General features: G+C 46.1%; 1 protein-coding gene across 4 annotated transcripts in view; it reads right to left on the bottom strand.

Annotated features, from left to right (window-relative positions):
- Window positions 1-8,221: 8,221 nt before the first annotated feature.
- Window positions 8,222-21,435, bottom strand: part of LOC132833968 (uncharacterized) — an 89,249-nt gene continuing 76,035 nt past the window's right edge. For 3 of the 4 annotated variants that reach the window (XM_060852672.1, XM_060852670.1, XM_060852674.1), the window contains 6 exons: window positions 20,990-21,050; window positions 14,689-14,931; window positions 14,008-14,076; window positions 13,323-13,494; window positions 10,458-10,584; window positions 8,222-8,299 (listed from right to left, as the gene is read on the bottom strand). In XM_060852672.1, the coding sequence (XP_060708655.1) occupies window positions 8,276-8,299; window positions 10,458-10,584; window positions 13,323-13,494; window positions 14,008-14,076; window positions 14,689-14,931; window positions 20,990-21,050 (696 nt within the window). In that variant the 3' untranslated portion in view covers window positions 8,222-8,275. Of the gene's footprint in view, window positions 8,300-10,445; window positions 10,585-13,322; window positions 13,495-14,007; window positions 14,077-14,688; window positions 14,932-20,989; window positions 21,051-21,435 lie in introns of all 4 variants that reach the window. The other variant, XM_060852673.1, reaches the window with a different exon arrangement.

Raw genomic sequence — 21,435 nt, 5'->3', positions numbered from 1 at the left:
CTGTGTACAGTTCTGGTCACCACATTACCAAAAGGATGGTGACGCTGTGGAGAGAGCGCAGACAAGGTTTACAAGGATGTTGCCTGGGATGGAAGGTGCTAGCTATGAAGAGAGGGTGAGTAGGTTAGGATGGTTATCATTAGGGAAAAAAGGAGATTGTGGGTGGACCTGATTGAGGTTTACAAAATCATGAAGGATATAGACAGGGTGGATAGAGATAAGCATTTTCCCAGGGTGAGGGGTTCAATAATGAGAGATCACGTGTTCAAGTTGAGGGGTGAAAAGGTTAAGGAGGATACACACGGAAAGTGCTTGACACCGAGGATGGTAGGTGCCTGGAACACTCCCAGGACAGGGACAGCACGGGGTTAGATACAGAGTAAAGCTCCCTCTACACTGTCCCCCATCAAACACTCCCAGGACAGGGACAGCATGGGGTCAGATACAGAGCAAAACTCTCTCTACACTGTCCCCCATCAAACACTCCCAGGACAGGGACAGCACGGGGTCAGATACAGAGTAAAGCTCCCTCTACACAGTCCCCCATCAAACACTCCCAGGACAGGGACAGCACGGGGTTAGATACAGAGTAAAGCTCCCTCTACACTGTCCCCCATCAAACACTCCCAGGACAGGGACAGCACGGGGTCAGATACAGAGTAAAGCTCTCTCTATACTGTCCCCCATCAAACACTCCCAGGACAGGGACAGCACGGGGACAGATACAGGGTAAATCTGTCTTCCATTGACCCCAGTCTCCAACATTGACACCGGAACAAAGTGAAAATAAACTTGCTGGAGGCCTAATGTCCACAGGGGGGCAGCTGTGAGCACAATACCCACTCAAGCAGGAAGAGTGAATGGCTGCAGATGCTGGAATGTGTCCTGAGCACAACAAATGCTGGAGGTCACAGCGGGGTCGGACAGCATCCTTGGAGAGACAGCACGCTCATGTTTCGAGTCTAAATGACTCTTCATCAGAGCACACTCAAGAAGCTTGACACTATCCAGGACAAAACCACTGGATTGGCAATGTATCCACTCCATCTACCACCCCCAACACTCAGTAGCAGCAATGTGTACCAAATACAAGAGGCACTGCAGAAACTCACCAAGGCTCCTGAGACAGCACCTTCCAAACCCATGACCTCTTTCCATCTGTAAGAACGTGGGCAGAAGATGTACAGGAATGCCAGCCCAGCACATTTCCCCATGAACAAACTCTGCTTCCCACCGGACCATGTACAATCCACAGCTAAAGCCCTGCCTTTCACTAGGGCCTTTCCCCACCTCGGGACACCTTCTGCAGCCCGTGACCCCTGACCTCGAGGTGGAACCCGACACCGTCTGGGTCGGAAGTTGAGCGGAGAAGTGGCAGATGGAGTTCAATCCGGGTAACTGTGAGGTGATGCATTTTGCGAAGTCTAATTCTCGAGCGAACTTTACTGGAAACGGGAGAGACTTGGGAAAAAATTGATGAGCAGAGAGATCTGGGAGTTCAGGTCCATTGTACCCTGAAGGTTGCTGCACAGGTGGATAGAGTGGTCAAGGCGGCATACGGTATGCTTGTCTTCATTGGACACGGTATTGAGTATAAGAGCTGGCAGGTCATGTTCAAATTGTACAAGACTTTGGATCGGCCGCATTTAGAATACAGTGTACAGTTCTGGTCGCCATATTACCAAAAGGATGGTGACGCTGTGGAGAGGGTGCAGAGAAGGTTTACAAGGATGTTGCCTGGTATGGAAGGTGCTAGCTATGAAGAGAGGGTGAGTAGGTTAGGATGGTTATCATTAGGGAAAAAAGGAGATTGTGGGTGGACCTGATTGAGGTTTACAAAATCATGAAGGATATAGACAGGGTGGATAGAGATAAGCATTTTCCCAGGGTGAGGGGTTCAATAATGAGAGATCACGTGTTCAAGTTGAGGGGTGAAAAGGTTAAGGAGGATACACACGGAAAGTACTTTACACAGAGGATGGTACTGCCCGGGACAGCATGGGGTCAGATACAGAGCAAAACTCTCTCTACACTGTCTCCCATCAAACACTCTCAGGACAGGGACCGCATGGGGTTAGATACAGAGTAAAGCTCCCACTACACTGTCCCCCATCAAACACTCCCAGGACAGGGACAGCACGGGGTTAGATACAGAGTAAAGCTCTCTCTACACTGTCCCCCATCAAACACTCCCAGGGCAGGGACAGCACGGGGTTAGATACAGAGTAAAGTTCCCTCTACACTGTCCCCTATCAAACACTCCCAGGGCAGGGACAGATACAGAGTAAATCTGTCTTCCATTGTCCCCAGTCTCCAACATTGACACTGGAACAAAGTGAAAATTAACTTGCTGGAGTCCTAATGTCCACAGGGGGGCAGCTGTGAGCACAATACCCACTCAAGCAGGAAGAGTGAATGGCTGCAGATGCTGGAATGTGTCCTGAGCACAACAAATGCTGGAGGTCACAGCGGGGTCGGACAGCATCCATGGAGAGACAGCACGCTCATGTTTCGAGTCTAAATGACTCTTCATCAGAGCACACTCAAGAAGCTTGACACTACCCAGGACAAAACCACTGGATTGGCAATGTATCCACTCCATCTACCACCCCAACACTCAGTAACAGCAATGTATACCAAATACAAGAGGCACTGCAGAAACTCACCAAGGCTCCTGAGACAGCACCTTCCAAACCCATGACCTCTTTCCATCTGGAAGGACGTGGGCTGAAGATGTACAGGAATGCCAGCCCAGTACATTTCCCCATGAACAAACTCTGCTTCCCACCGGATCATGTACAATCCACAGCTAAAGCCCTGCCTTTCCCTAGGGCCTTTCCCCACCTCGGGACACCTTCTGCAGCCCGTGACCCCTGACCTCGAGGTGGAACCCGACACCGTCTGGGTCGGAAGTTGAGCGGAGAAGTGGCAGATGGAGTTCAATCCGGGTAACTGTGAGGTGATGCATTTTGCGAAGTCTAATTCTCGAGCGAACTTTACTGGAAAGGGGAGAGACTTGGGAAAAAATTGATGAGCAGAGAGATCTGGGAGTTCAGGTCCATTGTACCCTGAAGGTTGCTGCACAGGTGGATAGAGTGGTCAAGAAGGCATACGGTATGCTTGTCTTCATTGGACGCGGTATTAAGTATAAGAGCTGGCAGGTTATGTTCAAATTGTACAAGACTTTGGATCGGCCGCATTTAGAATACAGTGTATAGTTCTGGTCACCACATTACCAAAAGGATGGTGACGCTGTGGAGAGGGTGCAGAGAAGGTTTACAAGGATGTTGCCTGGGATGGAAGGTGCTAGCTATGAAGAGAGGGTGAATAGGTTAGGATGGTTATCATTAGGGAAAAAAAGAGATTGAGGGGGGACCTGATTGAGGTTTACAAAATCATGAAGGATATAGACAGGGTGGATAGAGATAAGCATTTTCCCAGGGTGAGGGGTTCAATAATGAGAGAACAGGTGTTCAAGTTGAGAGGTGAAACGGTTAAGGAGGATACACATGGAAAGTACTTTACACAGAGGATGGTACTGCCCGGGACAGCGTGGGGTCAGATACAGAGTAAATCTCCCTCTACACTGTCCCCCATCAAACACTCCCCAGGACAGGGACAGCATGGGGTTAGATACAGAGCAAAACTCTCTCTACACTGTCCCCCATCAAACACTCCCAGGACAGGGACCGCTTGGGGTTAGATACAGAGTAAAGCACCCTCTACACTGTCCCCCATCAAACACTGCTAGGACAGGGACAGCACGGGGTTAGATACAGAGTAAAGCACCCTCTACACTGTCTCCCATCAAACACTCCCAGGGCAGGGACAGCACGGGGACAGATACAGGGTAAATCTGTCTTCCATTGTCCCCAGTCTCCAACATTGACACTGGAACAAAGTGAAAATTAACTTGTTGGAGTCCTAATGTCCACGGGGGGGCAGCTGTGAGCACAATACGCACTCAAGCAGGAAGAGTGAATGGCTGCGATGCTGGAATGTGTCCTGAGCACAACAAATGCTGGAGGTCACAGCGGGGTCGGACAGCATCCATGGAGAGACAGCATGCTCATGTTTCGAGTCTAAATGACTCTTCATCAGAGCACACTCAAGAAGCTTGACACTATCCAGGACAAAACCACTGGATTGGCAATGTATCCACTCCATCTACCACCCCCAACACTCAGGAGCAGCAATGTATACCAAATACAAGAGGCACTGCAGAAACTCACCAAGGCTCCTGAGACAGCACCTTCCAAACCCATGACCACTTTCCATCTGTAAGGACGTGGGCAGAAGATGTACAGGAATGCCAGCCCAGTACATTTCCCCATGAACAAACTCTGCTTCCCGCCGGACCATGTACAATCCACAGCTAAAGGCCTGCCTTTCCCTAGGGCCTTTCCCCACCTCGGGACACCTTCTGCAGCACATGAACCCTGACCTTGAGGTGGTTCCCGACACCGTCTGGGTCGGACGTTGAGTGGAGAAGTGGCAGATGGAGTTCAATCCGGGTAAATGTGAGGTGATGCGTTTTGCGAAGTCTAATTCTTGAGCGAACTTTACTGTAAACGGGAGAGCCTGGGGAAAAGTTGATGGGCAGAAAGATCTGGGAGTTCAGGTCCATTGTACCCTGAAGGTTGCTGCACAGGTGGATAGAGTGGTCAAGAAGGCATATGGTATGCTTGTCTTCATTGGACGCGGTATTGAGTATAAGAGCTGGCAGGTTATGTTCAAATTGTACAAGACTTTGGATCAGCTGCATTTAGAATACTGTGTACAGTTCTGGTCACCACATTACCAAAAGGATGGTGACGCTGTGGAGAGGGTGCAGAAAACATTTACAAGGATGTGGCCTGGTATGGAAGGTGCTAGCTATGAAGTGAGGGTGAGTAGGTTAGGATGGTTATCATTAGAAAAAAGGGGGGACCTGATTGAGGTTTACAAAATCATGAAGGATATAGACAGGGTGGATAGAGATAAGCATTTTCCCAGGGTGAGGGGTTCAATAATGAGAGATCAGGTGTTCAAGTTGAGAGGTGAAACGGTTAAGGAGGATACACACGGAAAGTGCTTTACACAGAGGATGGTAGGTGCCTGGAACACTCCCAGGACAGGGACAGCATGGGGTTAGATACAGAGTAAAGCTCCCTCTACACTGTCCCCCATCAAACACTCCCAAGGACAGGGACAGCACGGGGTTAGATACAGAGTAAAGCTCCCTCTACACTGTCCCCCATCAAACACTCCCAGGGCAGGGACAGATACAGAGTAAATCTGTCTTCCATTGTCCCCAGTCTCCAACATTGACACTGGAACAAAGTGAAAATTAACTTGCTGGAGGCCTAATGTCCACAGGGGGGCAGCTGTGAGCACAATACCCACTCAAGCAGGAAGAGTGAATGGCTGCAGATGCTGGAATGTGTCCTGAGCACAACAAATGCTGGAGGTCACAGCGGGGTCAGGCAGCATCCATGGAGAGACAGCACGCTCATGTTTCGAGTCTAAATGACTCTTCAGAGCACACTCAAGAAGCTTGACACTATCCAGGACAAAACCACTGGATTGGCAATGTATCCACTCCATCTACCACCCCAACACTCAGTAACAGCAATGTATACCAAATACAAGAGGCACTGCAGGAACTCACCAAGGCTCCTGAGACAGCACCTTCCAAACCCATGACCTCTTTCCATCTGTAAGGACGTGGGCTGAAGATGTACAGGAATACCAGCCCAGTACATTTCCCCATGAACAAACTCTGCTTCCCACCGGATCATGTACAATCCACAGCTAAAGCCCTGCCTTCCCTAGGGCCTTTCCCCACCTCGGGACACCTTCTGCAGCCCATGACCCCTGACCTCGAGGTGGAACCCGACACCGTCTGGGTCGGAAGTTGAGCGGAGAAGTGGCAGATGGAGTTCAATCCGGGTAAATGTGAGGTGATGCATTTTGCGAAGTCTAATTCTCGAGCGAACTTTACTGTAAACGGGAGAGCCTTGGGAAAAAATTGATGAGCAGAGAGATCTGGGAGTTCAGGTCCATTGTACCCTGAAGGTTGCTGCACAGGTGGATAGAGTGGTCAAGAAGGCATATGGTATGCTTGTCTTCATTGGACGCGGTATTGAGTATAAGAGCTGGCAGGTCATGTTCAAATTGTACAAGACTTTGAATTGGCCGCATTTAGAATACTGTGTACAGTTCTGGTCACCACGTTACCAAAAGGATGGTGACGCTGTGGAGAGAGCGCAGAAAAGGTTTACAAGGATGTTGCCTGGTATGGAAGGTGCTAGCTATGAAGTAAGGGTGAGTAGGTTAGGATTGTTTTCCTTCGAAAAAAAAGGAGATTGTGGGTGGACCTGATTGAGGTTTACAAAATCATGAAGGATATAGACAGGGTGGATAGAGCTAAGCATTTTCCCAGGGTGAGGGGTTCAATAATAAGAGATCACGTGTTCAAGTTGAGAGGTGAAAAGGTTAAGGAGGATACACACGGAAAGTACTTTACACAGAGGATGGTAGATGCCTGGAACAGGGACAGATGGGGTCAGATACAGAGCAAAGCTCTCTCTACACTGTCCCCCATCAAACACTCCCAGGACAGTGACAGCATGGGGTCAGATACAGAGTAAATCTCCCTCTACACTGTCCCCCATCAAACACACCCAGGACAGGGACAGCACAGAGTTAGATACAGAGTAAAGCACCCACTACACTGTCCCCCATCAAACACTCCCAGGGCAGGGACAGCACGGGGAGAGATACAGAGTAAGGCACCCACTACACTGTCCCCCATCAAACACTCCCAGGGCAGGGACAGCACGGGGAGAGATACAGAGTAAAGCTCCTCTACACTGTCCCCCATCAAACAATCCCAGAACAGTGACAGCATGGGGTTAAATACAGAGTAAAGCTCCATCTACATTGTATCTAACCCCGTGCTATCCGTGTCCTGGATGTGTTTGATGGGGGACAGAGTAAAGCTCCCTCTACACTGTCCCCCACCAAACTCTCCCTGGATAAGGACTGCACAGGGTTAGATATAGAATAAAGCTCTCTCCACACAGTCCCCCTCATCAAACACTCCCAGGACAGGGACAGCATGGGGTTAGATACAGAGTAAAGCTCCCCCTACACTGTCTCCCATCAAACACCCCCTGATTGAGGTTTACAAAATCATGAAGGATATAGACAGGATGGATAGAGCTAAGCATTTTCCCAGGTGAGGGATTCAGTAACAAGTGGTCATGTGTTCAAGGAAATGAAAAGTTTAAGGGGGATATCCGCAGAAAGTAGTTTACACAGAGGGGTGGTAGGTGCCTGAAACATGTTGCCAGCAGAGGCAGGCATGGTAGATTCATTTAAGGTGCATCTGGACAGATGCACGAGGAGGTGGGGAGCAGAGGGACACAGATCCTTAGGAATCAGTGACAGGTTTTGACAGTGGATTCGGATCGGCACAGGCTTGGAGGGCTGAAGGGCCTATTCCTGGGCTGCACATTTACTTTGTTCTTTGGAAGGATTGTTATTTCAAAGTCATCTTTAACTATTTTGTAATTTATTGCTGCACTTATTTTTCTCATCGTTTTCCCCTAAGAATTTGTACTCGAATCTGTGCCTTGATACCCAAGATGGAGTCGTAAGCAGAGACTTGTAACCTTTTCACCGTATTCCTGTGAGTACATGTGACAATAAACCAAATTCGAATTCTGAATCCAGTTTCCTGAGTTCTGGTCACTTCTGCACTTTAGCAGATCTTACAGTCAGCAGTGCGACTATGACCCAGGTCATCTGGTTTATTTTAATGAGGGATCGATATCAACCTCGGGACACTGGGGAGACCTCCACGATGTCCCCACCCTCTCCCTTATCCACTGCTCTTCTTCCCAATAGTGGCCCAATTTTTGTCTGACTTACTCACTTCCTATAATGCAACTTGTTAAAATGATGAGGTCTTAGAGGAGGCAGTGAGGGCTGCAGATGCGGGAGATCAGAGTCGAGAGTGTGTTGCTGGAAAAGCACAGCAGGTTAGGCAACATCCGAGGGGTAGGAGAGTCAACATTTCAGGCATAAGGCCTTCATCAGGAATGCTGGGGATGAGAAAGGGGGCTGAGAGATAAATAGAAGGAAGGGTGGGGGTTTAAAAGAGATCCTGTAAAGGAAACAAACTCCAATAACGGCAACAATACATTTTTAATCTTTTTATTTAAAACATATAAAAACAGGAGTCCAGAACATAAACACTAGTCAGGTTCAGATTCAGTCAGATATTTCTTCATGGCCGAATAGTGTTTACACCCTGAAATATAAAAACAAATGACAAAGTTACAAAGATGTTACAGGATAAAAATTGATCAGCCAGCCTAACCAGCCCCTCCCGTTTCTCTCTCCACCCCAGAGGCTCCCTGGCTTCATTCCTGGTGAAAACGTCAATTTTCCTGCCCCAGGATGTTGCCTGACCTGCTGTGCTTTTCCAGCACCACTCTAATCTGGACTCTGATCATTTTTGCCGAACCAAACCGTTCTGCTCAGGCTTTGGTTCCACATCAGCCGGCACCCAAACCCCTCGCTTCATCTTCCCCCCCACACACACACACCCTCCCCACCTCCTATCATGTTTGTCTAGCTTTACCCTCTTCAATCCCACAGTTCACCTGGACCACTCCCTGTGGGAGCGAGGCCCACATTCCCCCCAACTTCCTGTGACTAAGTGCCATATTTCCCCACTCCCAGTGTGTCCCACATTCCCCCCCAAACTCCATGTGGGAGCGAGGCCCACATCCCCCCCCACCCCCCATGGGAACGAGTCCCACATTCTCTCCCCCCCCCCCCCCGCAAACTCCATGTGGGAGTGAGTCCCACATATCCCCCACTCCCTGGAGGAAAGATGTTTCTCCTGAATTCCCAATTGGATTTATTGGGGACTGTCTTCTATCAAAAGCCCCTCGTCCTAGTCTCCCCTTCAGAAATGAAAGCATCTTCATTGAAGCCTTTTCTCATGTTAAAGACCTTTCAAGGTCACCTCTCAACCTCTCTGCACCAACACCCATGTCTCAAAATGGAAGACAGTACCAATCAATGGTTAAGATATGCAGAACACCATGTTCATTTTGATGTTATGTAGCATCATAAGGTCACCCACCCCACTGCAGGGACAGTGCTGTTGAGAGCAGATTTGTACGTGGGAAATCATGTCTCACAAACCTGATTGAGTTTTTTGAAGTAGTAACAGAGGATTGATGGAGGGCAGAGCAGTAGATGTGATCTATATGGACTTCAGTAAGGTGTTTAACAAGATTCCCCATGGGAGACTGATTAGCAAGGTTAGATCTCATGGAATACAGGGAGAACTAGCCATTTGGATACAGAACTGGCTCAAAGGTAGAAGACAGAGGGTGGTGGTGGAGGGTTGTTTTTCAGACTGGAGGCCTGTGACCAGTGGAGTGCCACAAGGATTGGTGCTGGGTCCACTACTTTTCATCATTTATATTGGATTATTTGGATATGAACATCGGAAGTGTGGTTAGTAAGTTTGCAGATGACACCAAAATCGGAGGTGTAGTGGACAGCGAAGGAGGTTACCTCATATTACACCATGACCAGATGGGCCAATGGGCTGAGAAGTGGCAGATGGAGTTTAATTCAGATAAATGCGAGGTGCTGCATTTTGAGATAGCAAATCTTAGCAGGATTTATACACTTAATAGTAAGGTCCTTGGGAGTGTAGCTGAACAAAGAGACCGTGGGGTGCAGGTTCATAGCTCCTTGAAAGTGGAGTTGCAGGTAGGTAGGATAGTGAAGGCGGTGTTTGGTATGCTTTCCTTTATTGGTCAGAGTATTGAGTACAGGAGTTGGGAGGTCATGTTGCAGCTGTACAGGACATTGGTTAGGCCACTGTTGGAATATTGCATGCAGTTCAGGTCTCCTTATCGGAAAGATGTTGAAATGGTTTAGAAAAGATTTACAAGGATGTTGCCAGGGGTTGGAGGGTTTGAGCGACGGGGAGAGGTTGAACAGGCTGGGGCTGTTTTCCCTGGAGCATCAGAGGCTGAGGGGTTATAGAGGTTTACAAAATCATGAGGGGCATGGATAGGATAAATAGGCAAAGTAATTTTCCTGGCCACAGGTAGTCCAGAACTAGAGGGCAGAGGTTTAGGGTGAGAGGGGAAAGATATATATAAAAAAAATCCTAAGAGGCAACTGTTTCACAGAGGGTGGTACGTGTATGGAAGTGATGGATGCTTGTACGATTATAACATTTAAGGCGTCAGGATGGGTATATGAATAGGAAGGGTTTGGAGGGATACGGGCCGGGTGCTGGCGGGTGGGACTAGATTGGGTTGGGATATCTGGTCGGCATGGACGGGTTGGACTGAAGGGTCTGTTTCTGTGCTTTACATCTCTATGACTCTATGTTCCCTTTATCATTGTATCACAAAACATACCTATCCACACACCCTGGTCAGTCGATGTTCTTGGTCAATTGATATCCTGGTCTCAGCATTACAATTATTCAGGGGACTTAATTCGTAGCTATGCTGATCTGTTTCTTGATCTCTGTGTCTGCGAACCATGCGTTGGGAACTAGAAAAACAAATCCTCAAATTATACAACACGTTGATGGGTTTAGGATGTCCCTTGTGGTCACACAAGGTGGTATTCAGTCAACTGGGCCTGTATTCACTACAGCTTAGAATGAAAGGGGATCTCGTTGAAACATATTCAATACTGAGAACTGGACAGACTGGATGTGGAGACATCATTCCCCTGGCAGGGCATCACAGACTCAGCATACATTGTACAGTGGACCATTTCGAATGGAAATTTGGAGAGACTCCTTCATTCAGAGGATAGGAGAATCTTCCCACAGAATGTTGTGCGGGCCAGGTCACTGAATATATTTAAGAAAGAAATGCATAGCTACCTATCTAGAGACCAAAGGTGTTCAGGTGTTTGGGGAGAGCGTGAGAGCGTGGTATTGAGACAGAGGATCAGACAAGGCCATGTTGGCTTGGAGGGTCTGGTCCTGTACCTAATTTCTACATTTTCTTATCCTTTCTGTCTGCAAAAACATGGTCCTGTATAGACATTCAATAAATTCTGAGATCATAACTTGGAAATTCGCCTATCCACACCAAAAAGTAACAACATTATTCAACATCTGGGGCAGAACTCACATGTGTGATTTTCCACCTATCGTTAGCCTGTATGTTTAAATTTCATTGTTCATGGGGACATGATGATGCTGTTCCTTTAACAAAGGAATGTTTTCCTTTGTTGTTTTTCAGAGGGGTTGTAATGGCAGAGGTTCCAATGTGTCTGTAAATATCTACTTGAGAATGCTTTTTAAGTCTTTCTTTTGAAACACTTGTACAATGAAAGGGGAGGGGCTAGTTGCCCAGTTCAGAGTTTGGTTTGGTTTGAGTGGGCAGTCAGGTTTTTGAGACCACTGGTCAAAGAAACAGCTCCATGCTGATCCTCTCTCTCTCTGACATTGCACGTCTGTAAGAGCCTGTGTCTGATTTTACCTTATTTGCCAAGGGGGTGTTTATGGGGATTTGCAAGTATTTGGAACAGTATCATTAAGTTGCAATAGAGTCCACTGGGTTTTCAAGTAGGTATGCTAATCTAAATTTGGTTATTTTGTTTATGTACAAATAAATTGTTTTGTTTAAAACTGAGTGGTTGGGCCAACTGAATCACTCTGGAACATCCACTTTACACCTGCTTAGAAGAACTGGAAAAGTTAGGGTCTGGGCTACCTTCTTGAAATGTTTTGAGGGGGTTCTGGCCTGGTCCATAACAGGGGTTCTCAGGAATGGAACCCTTGTGCATGCAATGGGATGACTGTTTGTAGCTCTCAGTACACACAAATACATGACCCGGTGAGCCCAAATTATAATCTTAAACTGATTGTTAGCATAATTCTTAGCAGACTCAGGATTGTTTAGCAAATGTTATTCATTCCTGGAATCACATCTAATGTTAGGCAATTTTACAAATGTGGACTGGATGTGAGCAGTCAGTACTTTTCTTGTTGTGAACAACAAAAGGAACGTGTCTGAGTGGGTTTCCTCTGGGTACTCCAGCTTCCTCCCACAGTCCAAAGATGTGCAGGCTAGGGTGGATTGGCCATGCTATATTGTCCCATAGTGCCCAGGGATATGCAGGTTAGGGTGGACTGGCCATGCTAAATTGTCCCATAATGCCCAGGGATGTGCAGGTTAGGGTGGACTGGCCATGCTAAATTGTCCCATAGTGTCCAGGGATGTGTAGGTTAGGGCAGACTGGCCATGTTCACTTGCCCATAGTGTCCAGGGATGTGTAGGTTAGGTGGGTTAGCCATGGGAAATGCAAGGTAACAGGGATAAGGTAGGCAGGTGGATCTATTGGGATATTCTTTGGTGGACCGAATGGCCCCCTTCCATACTGAATGGATTCCATGTTATTTGTTATGACTCACCAGTCTTTGCTTTGTGCTGCCTACGTAATGAGCACTGGAATTCAGCCACCCCCTAACTGAGCTGTTGGACAGGTGGAACACCTCTGGAGCATCCCATTAGTGAGAACTGCCACTTGTGTTGCTGCTGCAGAGTAGCAGCATAAAATAACTCCTCTCCTCTGTCACCCAAGTGTTGAGAGCCCTTCCAGGAAGGATATGGGAAGATCCCTGAATCCAGGGAGAATAGCAAGCAGGCTGGGAACTGGAGGTCAAAGGTGACAGCCTTATGACTGTTCTCCATTTTGAACAATACGTGGCGATCAGAGGAGTTATAATTGCACAGGTTGCCTGTGGTGTGCCCTATTTCAGCCTCAGGTTGTACGCTGAACAAATGGCTCAAGCCCTGTTTGTGAAGTTACTGATCAAGCCCCACTTACTGCATGTGCAACTGTCAGAATCTAAATGCATGTGTGTGCCAGTGAGAGCAGGCACATGGAGACCACAGGAGAGAAGCCCATCAATTAGCTGGTCAAGCAAGAATAGCTCACTGACCAATCCGTTTCAGAGGTGAATTGCAGCACAGTCTGGACTCATTAACACATGCAAAGTAGTTCTCACTTGTGGCTGTGAATTCAAAGGTAGCAAATGCCAGTCTGCATATCAGAGTGGTGGTTAGGGAGGCCTCCCCATTATATACGGGTGAGAGAGGGGGTTAAGGGGACTTCCCCAGATACTGGAGTGTTGGAGTAAGGAGTTTTGAGTGCCCCTCATTGTTAAGCTGTCAAACATCAAAAAGCACCCAGAGAGCTCATTCCGTGCCCAATCTTGCGCCTCTTCACTAGAGATCCAAATCAAGGAGTATATATGACAATCAACTCACCAAATGTTCCAGACTGAGGGGTACCTGTGCTTCAATACACAGCAAACTATAATCGTTCCAATAATCCCAATCGTTCCAATAATCCAAATCGTTCCAACAATCCCTGGGGGCTTTATTGTTGAAGAATCACTCTTGTCTGAAGTTGTTCTGTTCCCCGTTTTCCAGAAAATATCTGAGAAGAAATGAAATTCAAAAACGGAAGTTGAACATCACCTGTGCCTCCAGAGTTTCCTGGCTCCTGGTTAGCTTGGTACCGGTGAACAGTGTATTAAACTCCCGCCACCTCTTCGGGTCTTACTCTGCTGGCTCCCTCCCTAGCCTGGGCACAGCCTCACAGACACCCTCCCCACCCCAGGCCTGGCCTTGCAGACTCCCTCACCACCCAACACATCTCTCATAGAGAAGCGCAGCCTTTCAGACTGCATCCCCATCCCCCACTCCAGGCCTTCTCTGTAAATTTCAGAGGATCACAGATGGTGCATTCAGTCCATCATGTCTGTGTTCAGTGTCACTGCATTTCAACTTCGTGTCAATCGCTTGCCTCTTCCTCCAACTCTGCCCATTGTTTCATTTCTTAAATAAAAACAATTCCTTCCAGAATGGTCCTGAACCCAAGACTTTCTGACTGACAGGTTAGAACCACAGCTAACACCTGATATGACATTCTACAGTTTCACTCTTTTACCTTGAGTGGTATTGAACTGTTCGTGACAGTCTGGAATTGAATTGTTACTTGACTCTCGATGTGGACAACCTGGAAAATAGAACAGTACAGTTGCAATGTGAAACTGAGCCACTCTTCACCTTTCGTATAAGCCCAAACTAGCCTAATTTACTGCACGAACTAACACTCGTGTCCCTCTTACTGCAGGGTCAAGCATTTTGTGCTTTTGTGGCCAATATTTCAGACTGGACCACGCTGACATCAGGACACATTCACCATTCAATCCTCTGCTGCCAGATCCTAAACCACACCAAGTTCATTCTCCCATCATTAGCCAGGACTACCAGGACCAGCTTCCAGTCTGGCACATTTAAATTCTCATCTGTGTATTCAGATCCCCCCACAGCCTCACTACCACCAGTCCTACCATGTTCTCACCTTCTCCAGCTCATGCGGCGCTCCCTCAGCACTGACCCCCCAACAGTGTGATAATCCCTCAGATTAACAGTCCAGCACTAAGCCCACAAGACCATCACATCCTCAAATATGTGTATCTCCTGTTTAATCTTTATTTATATCAGTTATTGTGCAGCCTGAATTTGCACTGACTATTGGTCTACAAATTATGGGTGAAAAGAGACTTAATGAGATTATGAATGTTGTGCCATAACACACAACTGCTTCCAGACACTTTAAACTCACCTTCCTTCAAGACTATCTTTATCTGATCTTCACCACATACGAGCCAGTATTCAGAAATATTATTCTTTGAAACACTTGGAATGTAGACGTTGTAATATTCGTTGCAAATAAATGTTGCTTTGAAAGTCCCGCTGCACTCTAAATCCTTGCATATCAGCTCCTGTATTCCCTTGGTCAGGGTTGGTGTCATACTCCCCTTCTTGCATTCTGGAATTGTTATATTTAAAGGTTTTCCAATATGTGCTAAGAGAGAAGGGAGAACAGGCTTTATTGAACTTGTTGACCGTTCCAAACTCATAATACAAGCAGCTGGTCATCTTTCAGTCATTCAAACCCACTCCCCATTCCATATGATCACAGCTGATCTTCAGCTCCAGCTCCATTTTCTTCCCCCATTTTCCCTCAGTTCCCAAAAATCAACTGATGCACGTCTTGAAAACACTCCACGGTGGAGCATCCATAGCTCTCTGGACGGAGTATTCCAAATCTGCACAGAACTCAAAGTGAAAAAATCTCTCCGCATCTCAGTTCAAAACGGCCAATGCCACATTTTGACATGGTCTCCCCATCTTCTTGACTATCCTCCCCAGGGATGAAACAGCCTTTCAGCACTGACCCTGTCAAAGCCTGAAAGCAATTTGCATCAATGTGATCACCTTTCATTTCTCCAGTCTCCTCAGAATAATGGCCCATTTTAGTCAATATCTCCTGATTAAACAATTTATTAATTCAAGAATTAAGTCCTAGTGAACTCTTGTTGAATTACTTCAAAGAAAATATGTCATCCGCACGCACCCCACCTTCTGGGAAAATTGTTTTTACCAAAACAATGACAGGATTTCCATTTTTCAGCTTTTATAATTTCTAGAAGCTTCTCAAATCTTTTATTTGCAGATGTCAATCACACAATCTTTTATCCATATTGGTCAATGGTGCAAGTTTGGGTTGTAACATCAATCGCATAGTCATAGAGGTATACAGCACAGAAATAGACCCTTCGGTCCAACTCCTCTAAAGCAACCAGATATTCCAACCCAATCTAGTCCCACTTACCAGCACTTGGCCCATATCCCTCTAAACCCTTCCTATTCATATACCCATCCAGATGCCTTTTAAATGCTGTCATTGTACCAGCCTCCACCACGTCTGGCAGCTCATTTCACACACATACCACCCCCTGCGTGAAATGTTGCCCCTCAGGTCCTTTTGTATCTCACCCTAAACCTATGCCCTCTAGTTCTGGACTCCCCACTCCAGGGATAAAATCTTGTCTATTTATCCTATCCATGCCCCTCATGATTTTATAAATCTCTATAAAGGTCACCCCTCAGCCTCCGATGCTCCAGGGAAACAGCCCCAGCCTGTTCAGCCTCTCCCTATAGCTCAAGCACTGCAACCCTGGCAACATCCTTGTAAATCTTTTCTGAACCCTTTCAAGGGTCAAAACTTCCTTCCAATAGGAAGGAGACCAGAATTGCATACAATATTCCAACAGTGGCCTAACCAATATCCTGTACAGCCGCAACATGCCCTCCCAACTCCTGTACTCAATACGCTGACCAATAAAGGAAAGCATACCAGACGCCTTCTTCACTATCCTACCTATCTGAATCCACATTCAAGGAGCTATTAACCTGCACTCCAAGGTCTTTGTTCAGCTACACTCCCTAGGACCTGACCATTAAGTGTCTAAGTCCTGCTCAGATTTGCTTTCCCAAAATGCAGCACCTCACATTTATCTGAATTAAACTCCACTTATCAGCTCATTGACCCATCTGATCAAGATCCTGTTGTATTCTGAGGTAACCTTCTTCACTGTCCACTACACCTCCAATTTTGGTGTTCTGTAAACTTACAACTGTATCTCCTATGTTCACACCCAAATCATTTAAATAGATGAAGAGTAGAGGACCCAGTACCGATCCTTGTGGCACTCCACTGGTCACAGGCCTCCAGTCTGAAAAACAACCCTCCACCACCACCCTCTGTCCTCTACCTTTGAGCCAGTTCTCTATCCAAATGTCTAGTTCTCCCTGTATTCAGTGAGATCTAACCTTGTTAACCAGTCTCCCATGGGAAACCTTGTCGAACGCCTTAATGAAGTCCATATAGATTACATCCACCGCCCAGCTCTCAATCCTCTTTGTTACTACTTCAAAAAACTCAGTCAAGTTGAGAGACATGATTTCCCACACGGAGAAAGTGAGGACTGCAGATGCTGGGGATCAGAGCTTAATGTGTTGCTGGAAAAGCACAGCAGGTCAGGCAGCAAAGGAGAAGGAGAATCGACGTTTCGGACATAAGCCCTTCTTCAGGAATGAGGAGGGTGTGCCAAGCAGGCTAAGATAAAAGGGTAGGGAGGAGGGACTTGGGGGAGGGGCATTGGGAATGCAATAGGTGGAAGGAGGTTAAGGTGAGGGTGATAGGCCGGAGAGAGGGTGGGGGCGGAGAGGTCAGGAAGAAGACTGCAGGTCAAGAATGCGGTGCAGAGTCTGAGGATTGGGACTGAGAAAAGGTGGGGGGTGGGGGGAAAAGGGGAAATTAAGAAGCTGGAGAAATCTGCATTCATCCCTTGTGGTTGGAGGGTTCCTAGGCAGAAAATGAGTCGCTCTTCCTCCAGGCGTCGTGTTGCCACGGCGACGGAGGAGGCCAAGGACTTGCAGTGTGCGGGTGTCCCAGAGGATGAAACTGGAGGATGCACTTTGGATGCTGCCTGAACTGCTGTGCTCTTCCAGCACCACTAATCCAGAATTTTATCTTAGCCTGCTTGGCACACCCTCCTCATTCCTGAAGAAGGGCTTATGACCGAAACGTCAATTCTCCTTCTCCTTTGATGCTGCCTGACCTGCTGTGCTTTTCCAGCAACACATTTTTAAGCTATGATTTCCCACGCACAAAGCCATGCTGACTATCCCTGATCAGTCCTTGCCTTTCAAAATACATGTACATACTATCCCTCAGGATTCCCTCCAACAACTTGCCCACTACCAACATCAGGCTCATCGGTCTATAGTTCCCTGGCATGTCCTTACCACCTTTCTTAAAGACTGGCATCACATTAGCCAACCTCCAGTCTTCCGGCACCTCACTTGTGACTATCGATGATACAAGTATCCAGCAAGAGGCCCAGCAATCACTTCCCTAGCTTCCAACAGAGTTTTAGGGTACACCAGATCAGGTCCTGGGGATTTATCCACCTTTATGCATTTCAAGACATCCAGCACTTCCTCCCCTGTCATATGGACATTTATAAAGATGTCACCATCTATTTCTCTACATTTAATATTTTCCATGTCCTTCTCCACAGTAAATACTGATGCAAAATGCTCATTTAGTGTCTCCTCCATCTCCTGCAGATCCACACCAAGGCCGCCTTGCCAATCCTTGAGGGGCCCTATTCTCTCCTTTGTTATCCATTTTGTCCTTAATTTATTTTGAAAACACTTTGGATCCTCTTTAATTCTATTTGTCAAACCTATCTCATGTCCCCTTTTTGCCCTCCTGATTTCCCTCTTAAGTAGACTCCTACTGCCTTTGTACTCTTCTAGAGATTCACTCAATCTTTCCTGCCTACACCTGACATATGTTTCCTTCTTTTTCTTAACCAATCCCTCAATTTCTTTCATCATCCAGCATTCCCCATACCTACCAGCCTTTCTTTCCATCCTAACAGGAATATACTGTCTCTGGATTCTCATTATCTCATTTCTGAAGGCTTCCAATTTTCCAGCTGTCCCTTTACCTGCGAACATCTGCCCCAATCAGCTTTTGAACGACCTTGCCTAATACCGTCAAAATTAAACTTGGTCCAATTTAGAACTTCAACTTTTAGATCCGGTCTATCCTTTTCCATCACTATTTGGAAGCTAACAGAATTATGGTCGCTGATCCCAAAGTGCTGCCCCACTGACCTGCCTTACCTCCCAAGAGTAGGTCAAGTTTTGCACCTTCTCTAGGGAGGTACTTCCACAGACTGAATCAGAAAATATAAAAATCAATGATACACAAAATCATTAAGATATCATTCAATTATACAGATTTTAACTCATTCGTGAGGATCATTAGACAGTCACTAATAAACTCTGTTAGTAATTCATGAGAATCTCCTTTACCCTGAAAATGGGAAGAATGTGTAACTTGCTCCCACAGTGTGTGGTTAAAGTGAACTAATGTACCAAAGTGGGGAAGTTGGATAAGCACACGTTGGAGAAAGGAACAGAAGAGGGTTGTGATAGTGGGAGATGAGGCGGAGGATGTGAAGGGGTGAATGCTCATATGAAGCAGAAAAACTGACATGGAACTGATGGGGTAAATGGCCAACTTCTGTGCTAGAAATTGTTGGCTATTCTGTACAATCTTGTTCAAATATATTGAGGTGTGAATGCTTCTGTTGAAAAACAACAAAAAAGTTCAGCTGGAGCGGTCTCAGAATTGAATTATTCCAGCAATATGACAAAGATAATTTCAAGATGGTGGAACAGAGATTCTGCTACACACTGATGCTCACAGTTAATGTAGCAAATGTTTTGACTTAAATTTAAACAAATTGGATTTATATAAGTGTACTAAAATCATCTTTCTGTATTGGGGTGGTTTTAAAGTTTGCTTCCTAAAATCCTTTTAAGACTTGGTTAATCAATTTTATTTTTGCAATTTGGAAATGGAGGATGTGTCAATAGGGCAAGATGGAGTAGGAAGAGATCCACATTGAGTAGAAACGCTGGCACGGACTAGACAGGCAGAATGGCTTGTTTCTGTGCTGTACCGTTCTGTGTGCACAAAATAATATTGAAAGACACTTGAACAATATCACTGTAATAATGTTGGCTTGTCACTAACAATTGTTCCTGAACCTTGCAATAATATTCATTGTGTGAGGGGGTGAATTGTGTGAATTACTTGATGTTGTGCCAAATATGGCAGAAGTTGGTACTGCAGATTAGAGTCAAGATGAGTCATTTACATAAATGATTTGGATGCGAACAGAAGGGGTACAGTTACTAAGTTTGTAGATGACACCAAAATTGGAGGTGTAGTGGATAGTGAAGAAGGTTACCTCAGATTACAACAGGATCTTGATCAGATGGGCCAATGGGTTGAGAAGTGGCAGATGGAGTTTAATTCAGATAAATGTGAGGTGCTGCATATTGGGAAAGCAAATCTTAGTAGGACTTATACACTTAATGGTAAGATCCTAGGGAGTGTTGTTGAATAAAGACCTTGGAGTGTAGGTTCATAGCTCCTTGAAAGTGGAGTCACAGGTAGATAGGATAGTGAAGGTGGTGTTTGGTATGCTTTCCTTTGTTGGTCAGAGTTGAATACAGGAGTTAGGAGATCATGTTGTGGCTGTACAGGACATTGGTAAAGCCACCTTTGGAATATTATGTGCAATTCTGGTTTCCTTCGTATCAGAAAGATTTGTGAAACTTGAAATGGTTTAAAAAAGATTTACAACGATATTGCCAGGGTTGGAGGATTTGAGCTATAGGGAGAGTCTGAATAGGCTAGAGTTGTTTTCCCTGCAGTGTCGGAGGCTGAGGGATGACCTTATAGAGGTTTATAAAATCATGAGGGGCATGGATAGGATAAAGAGACAAAGTCTTTTCCCAGGGGTGGGGAAGTCGAGAACTAGAGGGCATAGGTTTAAGGCGAGAGGGGAAAGATATAAAAGAGACCCAAGGGGCAACTTTTTCATGCAGAGAATGGTACGTGTATGAAATGAGCTGCCAGAGGAAGTGGTGGAGGCTGGTACAATTACAACATTTAAAAGGCATTTGGATGGGTATATGAATTGGAAGTGTTGGGAGGGATATGGACCGGGTGCTGGCAGGTGGGTCTAGATTGGGTTGGAATATCTGGTTGGCATGGACAGGTTGAACCGAAGGGTGTGTTTCTATGCTGTACATCTCCATGACTCCATGACTCCGACACTGGAAAAGCATAGTAGGTCAGGCAGCATCCAAGGAGCAGGGAAAAAAAAAAAATCAACATTTCGGGCAAAAGCCATTCATCAGGAATCTCACTGAGAATGTGCTCATTGAGAACACAATCAAGAGTTCATCTCTTCACTCATTCTTCAGTCTGTTGTAATTGGTTCAGTTTGTGTGAAGATGCCTGTAATTTGAACTGGATAATGGTATGCATCTTAGAGAGATCTAAATTTAAACTTTGAATATTTGAGGTGGATGGTAGATCACAATCCAATTCTAACGTGTTCTTGCTGGAAAAAGAGCTAAAAGTTCATTTGAATACAGTGAGGTAAATATTTCACACAACTCCGGATTCCTATTCTACCACATACCTTCTGTACAAGGTTCATGCGCCATGTTGGCTGATGCAAACATCATCGGTAAAATACTTGCCTGCAATCATTGGGAAACAGAAATTAAAACATTAAATTGCAATTCAGAAAGGTATTAGATCAGTTTCAGTTTGAAACATTAAGGCACACTAACAACTGGTCATCGATGGGGTTCGCAATGATTTCATCCCAGGTTCAAAGAGATGCTACTTCAAAAACATTGCAAACAGGGTGGGTAGAAATGTAAGCCAACAGTTCACACACTCACGCACACACGTGTGCACACACACCACTCTACCACTCAGTTTGAGCTGCTGGATTAGATTAGATTACTTAGTGTGGAAACAGGCCCTTCGGCCCAACAAGTCCACACCGCAACCCACCCATACCCCTACATTTACCCCTTACCTAACACTATGGGCAATTTAGCATGGCCAATTCACCTG

The sequence above is a fragment of the Hemiscyllium ocellatum genome, chromosome 38, assembly GCF_020745735.1.
Source record: "Hemiscyllium ocellatum isolate sHemOce1 chromosome 38, sHemOce1.pat.X.cur, whole genome shotgun sequence".
Lineage (NCBI taxonomy): Eukaryota > Metazoa > Chordata > Chondrichthyes > Orectolobiformes > Hemiscylliidae > Hemiscyllium > Hemiscyllium ocellatum.
Note: the sequence above shows the minus strand (reverse complement) of the source record. Positions and strands in the feature narration are given on the sequence as shown.